The following is an 11,022-nucleotide window of genomic DNA, read 5'->3' as shown; positions in this document are numbered from 1 at the left end:
GTCTACTTTCATATCGTGGATGAAGCCTTTCTAACACAATACATCCTCAAGTCAAGTACACTAAAGCATCAGCTCTACTACACTGCGCTCACAACCGACCTTGGTGTTCGAAAAAAAGACACGGTGAGTGACAGCTCTAACAGCCAATCACAGCGCGGGCACGCGAGGCTCTTTAAAACCTCTACTAATGGTCTTTGTCTGAAGGCGGGGAACCGGGCATCAGTTTGGCTGTTATTTAGTAACAAACAGAAGGTTACGAGTTAATTTCTGGGGGGATTATACGATCATCGGACGGGCTTTACGTTAAACGGACAAGATATTAACCATGTCGGAGATCAGACGGGGTATTCTTGGCCCGGTTGTGAGGACCTCTTCGGGTAACTCGTCCTATCGGGTCTGATCAGAGACACCTCGCTGCTCGGCGGCTCTGAACGGATCATCATCATCATCATCTTGTCGCTTCCTGGTCCGCTCAGGAACCAAAGGATCCCCGAGTTAGAGCGTCTCCTCGCCCTGTAGACCGAGAGGACGGGGTGATGCCTGCCTGGTCCTGTTTTAATAAGGCGACTGCTCTGATCTAAAGGTTACTTTGTGTCTTTAGATGTTGTCTCCCAGGCTCTCTGGACCAGAGTCGATCAGGCTGTGATCGATCAGGCTGTGATCGATATGCCTGCGATCCAAACAAACGCCAACAACCTTCTGTAACGGTGGGAAGATGAGGTCTGGAACCGAGAGGACAACCACGTTAAGGACGCGATGACCAGTCTGTTGAAGTGGTAGGAAGTGAGGGAATCATCACGACTCGGAGAGAGGAACCATGCATGATGCATGACCAGGGACTGTACACATGAGGAGGCTTCTCCACCAACACCCAGACTCGGGACAGTACTTTAAGTCTTAACATGTCTCCCCCCGCTCATTCAATAGACTAGGCTTCTAGAGTTGGAACGGTGTAGGGGCTCTGTTGTGTTCTCTAGCGGGACAGCCGTCCTGTCACCCCTCTCCCCTGGACCCACGTGGGGTGCATGTCGGGACGGGGGCGGAGGTCCGGACCGAGACACCGAGGTGGAGGTCTGTTCCAGGCGGTAGGCCTTGGACACCGGATACATGCAAACGATAACCGAGCTCGTTAAAATGGCTGGCGATTGCACCTACAACCCGCACTACGGAAGTGCAGAGACGTTCTGCCCGTCCTCGAACGGAGACCCGGTTGGGGACCGGAACGGGAGGGGACCTGCTCCCCGCTCCCCCAACTTCGAGGTGATCGACGGGCTCCTCTACCGTAAAAAGCTGGAGCGAGGCTTCATCAACTACCGGGAGGTGTTGACGGAGGACCGGCGACACGAGGCGGTGTCCACCTTCCACCGGCGGCGGTCCGGCCCGCGGCACCTGTCCTTTGAGGAGACGTACAAGTGCGTGGCGGAGAACTACTGGTGGGACGGTAAGGGACCGGGCACCTGCCCGCATCACAGGTGTTCTTATATAGAGGTGTCTCACTGCCTCGGGGTAAAACTGGCTAAAGTACAGTGACAATCTAACCCTGAAGTATCTGTTCCTCGTGATGCTGAGGGGGGACTTAGGATCCAGGCTCATATGAATCCTTGTCTTTTCTCTGTTGTTTGCTTGCTAAAATACATTTACAATCTGTTTGTTGTGATGCTATAGGCTAATGGGTCTGGGCTAGTATCATCTTCAAATGTTCAAGAGTTACCAAAAGTACGTGTGTCATGTGTAACCTCGTCTTTAACGGTAATAAACGGTAGTGATTAACGTGAATTAAAGAACCGTTGTTTGATAAAGAAGCCGTACAGATTGTGATCCCGGTTCTGCTTCCGCCTGCAGGCATGTACCATCACATCCGGAGCCACGTCCTGGGCTGTCCCGAGTGCCAGCGTGCGCAGAAACCCCAGGTGAGTCCAGGGCCCCCAGGTGAGTCCAGGGCCCCCAGGTGAGTCCAGGGCCCCCTGGTGAGTCCAGGGCCCCCAGGTGAGTCCAGGGCCCCCAGGTGAGTCCAGGGCCCCCAGGTGAGTCCAGGGCCCCCTGGTGAGTCCAGGGCCCCCAGGTGAGTCCGAGGCCCCAGGTGAGTCCAGGGCCCCCAGGTGAATCCAGGGCCCCCAGGTGAGTCCAGGGCCCCCAGGTGAGCCCGGCTTCCCCAGGTGAGTCCAGGGCCCCCAGGTGAGTCCGAGGCCCCAGGTGAGTCCAGGGCCCCCAGGTGAGTCCAGGGCCCCCAGGTGAGTCCGAGGCCCCAGGTGAGTCCGGCGCCCCAGAGGCCTCATGAGGTCCGCTGGCCTCTCCTGTCCTCCCATCCCACCACGGGCCCGGCCCCCCTCCCGACAGCCCCCCCGCTCCTCCGTGTTCTCCTGGCGTTCCCTCCACACTGTCCCTATTGACGGTTAACTTACGTCCCTGGACCAGAACATCCTCACGTTGTCTTTTAAAGGTTGACAGGTTTTGTAGTTCCAGTGCACACCGGTCACATGACTCCGTGTGTGGCCAGTACTGTAGACATGTGAAATGACCCACGGTTTATCTTTAACTCAGACATAAGACTGTCAAAGTGAGGAGGAGAAGGGAGAGTGAAGCGGGAATGGTTTCCTCTCATCGTGTAACGGAGGCAGAGCGGAGGTAACCTGTCGAGGAGAAGCCCCCCAAACAGATGAGACGGGGGTGAAGGTCGACAGGTGTCAGTCTCGGTGTACGCTGGTAGACTGACACCTGTCACTCTTCACCCCGACAGATGAGACCTGAGACCGGGGTCAGGGGTGACAGCTGTCAGTCTCAGAGATATGTGATTGATGAGGGCAAGCGTGTGGTCCGCAAAACATGTTTCTAGAAGAAGGTCTTTAGCATCATATGCTGCTAAAGAACAATAGTAGAAAAGATGAACATTACAAATAGAGGTATAATCAAAACCTTTCTTCTTTCTGTCTCTCTCTGTCTCTCTCTCTCTCTCTCTCTCTCTCTCTCTCTCTCTCTCTCTCTCTCTCTCTCTCTCTCCCCCCCCAGCGCGGCGGGGGCAGCGTCACCATGACGATGGCGTCGCACGGCGCCGAGGTCCTGCGGCGCCTGCAGTTCCAGCGGGAGGCGGGGCTGTTCTGTGACATCACGCTGCGGACGGAGGGCCACTCCTTCTCGGCCCACCGCGCCGTGCTGGCCGCCGCCAGCGAGTACTTCCAGGAGACGCTCGGCGAGAAGGAGGCGGACGCCCGCGCCGACGTGGACCTCACCGGTGAGTCCCCCCGGGGGGGGGGGGAGCGCCCATCAGACTGTTCTCATGGCACTGGTCTCCAGGACGACAGTACGCAGAACTAGAAGTAGTACGCAGAGGTACAGTACGCAGAGGTACAGTACGCAGAGGTACAGTACCCAGAAGTACAGTACCCAGAGGTACAGTACCCAGAAGTACAGTACGCAGAGGTACAGTATGCAGAGGTACAGTACGCAGAGGTACAGTATGCAGAGGTACAGTACGCAGAGGTACAGTACGCAGAGGTACAGTACGCAGAGGTACAGTACCCAGAAGTACAGTACCCAGAGGTACAGTATGCAGAAGTACAGTATGCAGTACTAGCGTACCCAGAAGTACAGTACCCAGAAGTACAGTATGCGGTACTAGCGTACCCAGAGGTACAGTACCCAGAAGTACAGTACAAAGAACGCAGCAAGGACATCCATACAGTAAACGAGGTGGTTGAAGTCTATCTGGGTCACGTTTCAACAACATCTCACATCAGTGTGCTCGAATAATTAAGAACAAAAGAGAGAAGTACGTCCACCGCGTCAAACTCGTCATTCATCGACCGAGGGGGGTGCAGGCTGAGGCCGCGGCCCGGCAGGCCTTCCTCACATCACCGAAAGAGGTCGTAGAATCAGACAGAACGGCATGGCGTCCGTAATGAGACTCAGATGGTGAGCACCCAGGCTGTGGGGTGTTTAGGGAGCCTCGAAGGAAGGCTCGAGGGGTCTCCGTAGTTACGGAGTCGGATTACGGAGTCGGAGTATCCTTCGGCCTTAGGGTGTGTTCCTGAATCCTCGAATGCCAGAATTCCGAGTCGAAAGTCGAAGATCCTCAAGCTTTCTTGCGGCATTTTCTCGGAGGCACGCCCCCTTTTTGTCTTCATCTTTCGAAAATCTGAGAGTAGGCCGAGAGCAGTGATGACGCTCTCTACAAAATGGCTGCGCCCGTGAGGAGATTATTATTTTTTACATTTGTACCTCGTAGGTCATTTTAATGTCTTTTTAAATGCTCGTACACACTTATAACATTGTGGTCCCTTACCGTCCCACCAGTAGTTCTCTTGCACGCACTAGTCTTGCTGTGCGTGCAACACAATGTAAAGTCGTGTTGATTGTTTTCGGGCTGGTTTGCTAAAGAGGCTAATGTAGCTAAACAACGACTAGCCAACTTCATGACACAATCACAAAGACGAACAGGAACGCTATGAATGCTCCGAGACCGGAAGTGACGTCAACCCTGAAGGCTGGCGTCCGAGGGCTCAGGACCACACCATTAACCTCCCCCCCCCCCCCTCTCTCTGGTGCTCCAGGCTTCAGCGAGCAGAGCCTGCTGCCGCTGCTCCACTTCTCCTACTCGTCCACGCTGCGCGTCCGGCCGGAGGACCTGCCGGAGGTCAGCGCCATGGCCCGCCACCTGGGGATGTGGCCCGCGCTGGAGGCCTGCTCCGCCCTGCTGAGGGAGCAGACCGCCCCCCCGCCAGCCCCCAGGGGCCTCCGGGCCGCCCCCTCCGCCGGGGCCCGGCCCCACCGGAAGAGGGAGCGGCTCTCCTCGCCCGCGGTGGAGGAGCCGACGGAGGACGGCGGTCCCCGCCGCGCGGTGAGGCGGAGGCCCCCGGGGACGCCCCCGCAGAACGGCGCCCTGCACAGCCCCGCCCACCCCCGGATGAAGCTAATGGACTTCAAGTCTCCGTCCTGTAAGAAGGCCTGTAGGCCCGCCCCCTCCACGCCGCCACGCCCCCGCCTCCCGCCGGCCGCCTCGCCCCTCCCCTCCCCCCCGCACACCCGCCTCCTCCGCTCCACCCCCGGGGCGGCGCAGGAGGTGCTGAGGCTGCTGCCCCGGCCCGAGAGCCCCCGCAGGAACAAGAAGGCCCCCCCGCCGCCCCGCCGGCGGCCGGGCCCCGTCCGGGTGAAGCAGGAGCCGCCGGAGGAGGAGGAGGAGGGGGAGGGGGAGGAGGAGGGGGGGGAGGGGGGCTACGAGCGGGCGCAGGAGAAGTACCGCCTGATGAGCGTCCTGGGGCTGCAGCGCACCGCCCTGCTGCCGCGGCCCCAGGACCTGGTCGGCTGGCGGCAGAAGAAGCGCCTCCGGAAGCTGAAGGCCAACAACTACTGCCTGACCAAGAGGAGGCCCCCGCGGGCCCCGGGCCCCGGGCCGGCCCCCGCCCGCCTCCTGAAGGCGGAGCCTGAGGACCGGCCCGTCGGCTCCCCCCCGCGGGCCCCGCCCAGCGACCGCAGCATGAGGAGCAGGGGGGCCGCGCCCGCCCCCCCGGAGCCGGCGTCCCGGGTGGCGTGCGGGGGAGGGGGCGGGGCGCTGCGGAGCTCCCCGCGGCGGGCCGTGAGCGCCCCGGTCCGCCCGCCGCCCGCCCCCACCGCCGCCGCCGTGTTCCGCGCCATCAAGGCGGAGCCGGTGGACTACTTCATCACGGGGCCACCGCCCCCGCCGCACGGTCGCCGTGACGACGTCGGGCCAGTGGCGCGGGAGGACGCCGCCGCGAGGGCGCCGCTCTGCAACGGCCGCCGCCCGCCGCCGCCCGGGGCCCGGCCGCGCCACATGCCGGCGAGGCGGCCCCCCGGGAGGACCGCCCCCCCCGCCGACGGGAGCCCCCCGGGGCCGCCGGCCGGCCGACCGGACGGGCTGGAGGCCTCGGCCCCCACCCCCACCCCCACCACCCCCGCCCCCCCCGCCCCCCTCCCTCTACAGCCACCCGCTGTACCGGGTCATCAAGGAGGAGCCCGCCGACCCCCTGCCCGTGGGCGGGGCCTTCCCGGAGCCCGCCCCCCCGGGCCCCGCCCCCCCCGACCTGGGCAAGAGGCGGAGCAAGCCGCCCATCAAGCTGCTGGACCCCGGCTTCCTGTTCAGCTTCTGCCGGCCGGGGGGGGGCCCGCCGGGGGGGGGCCCGCCGGGGGGGTTGAAGCGGGAGGAGGACTCGGTGGACATCTGCCTGACGCGCTCCGTGTCCCGCGAGCAGTTCGCCGCCGCCGGCCCCCAGCCCCGCGTGCTGCGGCCCCGGGGGGCCCCCGCCGCCCCGCCCCCGCTGAGGGTGAAGCGGGAGCGGGTGGAGAAGAGCGTGAGCCAGGGGGGGGGGTCGAGGGCGCGGTCGCAGCCCCCCCGCAGCACCACCCATCACCGGGGCCCCCCCCCCAGGACCACCAGCACCGCCTCCCACCGGGCCCGCCCCGCCCCCAGGACCCCGCGGGACACGCCAAAGGTACGGGGGGGGGGGTGTCGACTGGGGCGGCTCGGTTATTGAAAACATCATAATCACGATTATTTTGGTCAATATTGAAATCACGATTAATCAAACGATTATTTTTGAGTTTGAATTCAGGATGTATTTATTCAGCCGGTCTCTCCCAAAAACACTTTAACTGAGAACTTAGAAATTTCGCCTTAAAAAACAAAAGAAAATGGTCAAAAAGAAAATGTTCAAAATCTAAAATAATGTACAGATATGTATCCAGCTCTACTTTCTATAAAACATTAAATAATTAAAACAAAAAGAAATCGAAAACTAGATTATATTATTTTTATGATTGTTTGACGTTAAAAATCGAAATCACGATCAAAAAGCCTCCTCTGACGGACGGGGGCTGCAGAGCGTCCTGTTGGGGAGGACCTGAACAAAGGGCTGACTATGGCCCCGCGCTCACCAACCCAAGGGGGTACGGACCCCTCACGTCAGCAAGGGCTGTGATTGGTCCGCTCACTAAAAGCCGACGCAGAACCATAAAGGTTCACGACGGCGTCGAACCGTCTGCGTGGTGAACGTGGAGCCATCATCAGCCCTTAAGGCTGGTGTGGAGGTGGAGGTGGAGGTGGTCCCGTAAACAACACAACCACCCGTTTAGTTTGACTCAGGTGCATCGTCACAAGGAGGACTTGAGTCAGGCAAACTATCTAACTGTGTGTGTGTGTGTGTGTGTGTGTGTGTGTGTGTGTGTGTGTGTGTGTGTGTGTGTGTGTGTGTGTGTGTGTGTGTGTGTGTGTGTGTGTGTGTGTGTGTGTGTGTGTGTGTGTGTGTGTGTGTTCAGACACCGGTGCGAGCCCTCGCCGGCCGCCGTTGCGTCCTGCTGGGGGCGGCCCGGCCCTCGCGGCTGAAGCCCCGCCCCCGGCCCCCCCCCGGGCTGAAGGACCCCCGGGCAGCCCACTGCTGCCTGACGTGCCACACCACCTACCGGGACTGCCTGGCGCTGGTCATGCACCGGCTGAGACACGTCGAGGGAAAACACTGGCCCTGTCCGGTAAGGACAGACAGACAGACAGACAGAGAGACAGACAGAGAGAGAGACAGACAGACAGACAGACAGACAGACAGACAGACAGACAGACAGACAGACAGAGAGACAGGCAGAGAGACAGGCAGACACACACACAGAGAGACAGGCAGACACACAGACACACACACAGACACACAGACAGACAGACACAGAGAGACACACACAGAGAGAGACACAAACACAGGGACACAGACAGAGACACACACACACACACACACACACACACACACACACACACACACACACACACACACACACACACACACACACACACACACACACACACACACAAAGTTCCTCACCCTACTGGAGTGAGGGGGTTGTGTTTCTTCGGACCCTGCTTGGGGTGGGTTTGTAGGGTACCTGTGCGTGATGACCTTTAGTGACCTGTACTAAGAACCTCGCTGAACATACCCAGGCTTTCTTGGGAAAAACCTGGATCGATAGAGACGCAACTCTTAATCAGAGTTAAATGGTACTACAAAGCTCACTTAGGAGTGGTCAATCTAGGTTTTGCGCTTTAGGTTCAACGCGCATTTCCATGAAAGGGGCGTTAATCGCGTCATTTCACTCACCTTTACAAAATGCATAGATCAAGGGCAGTCTATTTCACTCAAGAGGAACAGATAGTCACAATGATCTCCTATGAGGAGTTCAATAATCAGATAACAGCTAGGGGCAACACAGTTGCACACAATAAGGCTAGGGTGGCTTGCTGGCCAAAAACAGCAAAGGCAACGTCCAACCTGCCTTATTCTATAATTTAGGGAATTCCCTTTAAATACACTCTGTTTAAGAAATGTATTGCAGATGTTTTCACCTGGGCAACAGTAAGCATTGTCTACATAAGGTCCAATAAGCACGATCAAATCGCGAATACCCTCTGATGAGAACCTGTATCTCTCATAAACAAATATTCTAGAATATACATAGCGTCGCTGTATCACCATGGTGACTCGTGCTCTCAACCAAACCTGCTCTGGAGCATGTTTGGTTGAGAGCGCGAGTGACCATGGGGATACAGCGACGCTAAAAGAGATCGACAGCTAACCCAGGCTTAGAGCGCAACATACCTCGCTAACCCACTCATCGAGGTTTCACATGAACCTCGTCTCACGGGCTCCTCCCCGCTCTCTGTCGCCCCCTGCAGCTGTGCAGCAAGAACTTCTTCAGGCTGCGCAACGTGAGGAACCACATCCGGACCCACGACCAGACGCTCTACAAGTGCCGCAGCTGTGTGGCGGGCTCCTGAGGGGAGGTGAGGAGGGTCCGAGCCCCCCCAGGCCACAGCAGACCCCCCCCCCCTAGACCAGACCCCCCCAGACCCCCACAGACCCCAGATACCCTTATCTGTGTGTCACCGCCGTGTTTCACCACCGTGTTTCCTTTCAGGGTCCGCCGCGCTGGAGGGACGCAACGCTGGGACGTGATTGGTCCGCTTGTAACACACACACACACACACACACACACACACACACACACACACACACACACACACACACACACACACACACACACACACACACACACACACACACACACACACACAGCACAACAGGTCGGAGGCAGGGGGCCGTCGTCATGGCGGCGGGTCGCTCCTGGACAACATGGCCGCCGCCGCGTGCTCCTCGCTGCACGGGTTCTCCTCTCACACACTCAGGCTCTTTGTTCTGTGAGGGGTTATTGTCTCCGTGTACATTTGATAAAAACGCATCACAATTTGTATATAAACGGAATGAATATTGATTGTGATGCTAAATATTACTACTATGACTTATTGCTATGGCTATTGTTATTATTATTTTTCTATGTATAGATGAATCTCCAGTGCACTTATAATCATGGCCCTGTGTTTCGTTAAACCTAAGAAACGTGAATGAAGCGCAGAATGTCGCCCCCTGCTGGGGAATACTTGAAGTGCGGGCGGTCGATGGTTAGCGGTAAATCCTCCGTGTCTCTCCAGAGGCTCTGGTCGGGACTGGAGGTACAAGGGGCATGGTCGCATGAAGTCCACAGTCTTGACCAAATGCTGCCGTTGGAATGAAAAAAGGGAAAAGTGTATTTTAAATGTGAATCACCACTTGTAGTCAGAATCGCAGGTGTGTTTTAATGATTTATTAATCCAAAACAAGGTATTCGTTTCTCTGGATCCGGTTTCCCTCCTGCTGAATAACTGCAATGTGTGCACAAAGAGAGACATTTAAAATGTGTTTGAGAAATTGATTTTGGAAATTGAGCGTTATCATATGGCTTTTCTGTAAAAAGATGATATTGAATAAAATTCTTCCTTTTAAATATCATTGCTGGTGTCATTCCCTTAAATGTGATCATAAATATTGAAGTGGTTGTCTTCCTCAAGATGGTGTCTTTAATGCGTAAAATTTGGTTGTGTTTGTAGTAGTAGTAATCGTAGCAGTGGTGGGAGTAGTGTTGTTGTAGTAGTAAACGAGGAGTTACCTGTTTTCCCCACGATGACGCAGCTGTGAACCTTCGCTTATCTTCCTCTTCCTCAGTGTTGCCTGGTTGGCTCCCATCAGGTCATATGGTTATCCAACACCATCGGCTCACATGGTTCTCCTACAGTACCGCTAGAGGTCAGTGTTCACCTACAGTACCTCCGTGTGCCAGTAGAGGTCACTGTTCCCCTACAGTACCTCCATGTGCCGCTAGAGGTTAGTGTTCTACAACAGTACCTCCGTGTGCCGCTAGAGGTCAATGTTGGCCTGCAGTACCTCCGTGTGCCGCTAGAGGTAAGTGTTCCCCTACAGTACCCCCGTCTGCCACTAGAGGTAAGTGTTACCCTACAGTACCTCCGTGTGCCGCTAGAGGTCACGGTTCACCTGCAGTACTTCCGTGTACCGCTGGAGTTCACTGTTCTCCTACAGATGCAGACCGAGGGGCAACAATGAGGAGATCATGTAAAATGGTTCCAGCCGCATCAGCCCTTGCCACTTGATACCTCCTCCACATGCCCCTAGTAAAGGCTTCCTCTCCGGGGGGGGGGGGGTGTTGCCGGCTGCAAAATGGTTGTTTTTGTACTCATGAAACTATCTTAACTTCTGGACAAAAAGTTTTAATACAAATACGCTAGATTTCCAGATGTGTTTCATTGTCTCCTTGTGTATCTTAAAAGAGAAGTGGATTTGTGGAGGCAATACGATTCATAAGATCAGAACTATCCTCCCTTTCAATTACAAGTTTCAGTTTTGCTTCAGAAAACGTTCATGTGTCCACGAAGACAACAAGAAATATGACTCCATCCGTGACGGGACGAATATGTTCATAATAACCCCGAGTGATATGCAGCGTGAACGTGGCGGCTGGTTTTGGGGGTCCCTGGAACCCGTTTTAACGTCCTGACCGACGGCTCCTTGGGTTACCTTCATTCAGCCATCGCATGCATGTCGGGGCTCAGGAGGGTTTAGGAGCCAGGATCGTACGCCCAGGAACAGCTGACAATTTATGCTAGAGGGGCCCCACATTCTCAGAGAGAGCCGGGGAGGGGGAGGG

At 56.9% G+C, this 11,022-nt stretch overlaps 1 protein-coding gene and 1 long non-coding RNA gene across 2 annotated transcripts in view; one reads left to right on the top strand and one right to left on the bottom strand.

Annotated features, from left to right (window-relative positions):
- The first annotated feature begins 7,343 nt into the window (after window positions 1–7,343).
- On the top strand, window positions 7,344–10,107 carry LOC130373128 (uncharacterized). Its single transcript, XR_008893478.1, has 3 exons — window positions 7,344–7,476; window positions 8,663–8,770; window positions 8,905–10,107. It is a non-coding gene; the product is annotated as an uncharacterized LOC130373128 (long non-coding RNA).
- Window positions 10,108–10,334: 227 nt separating this feature from the next.
- Window positions 10,335–11,022, bottom strand: part of si:ch73-390b10.2 (Golgi pH regulator) — a 7,245-nt gene continuing 6,557 nt past the window's right edge. The window contains exon 12 of the mRNA XM_056580303.1: window positions 10,335–10,391. Within this exon, the coding sequence (XP_056436278.1) occupies window positions 10,335–10,391 (57 nt within the window). The remainder of the gene's footprint in view (window positions 10,392–11,022) is intronic.

Source organism: Gadus chalcogrammus, chromosome 20 (assembly GCF_026213295.1).
Source record: "Gadus chalcogrammus isolate NIFS_2021 chromosome 20, NIFS_Gcha_1.0, whole genome shotgun sequence".
NCBI classification, from domain to species: Eukaryota; Metazoa; Chordata; class Actinopteri; order Gadiformes; family Gadidae; genus Gadus; species Gadus chalcogrammus.
Note: the sequence above shows the minus strand (reverse complement) of the source record. Positions and strands in the feature narration are given on the sequence as shown.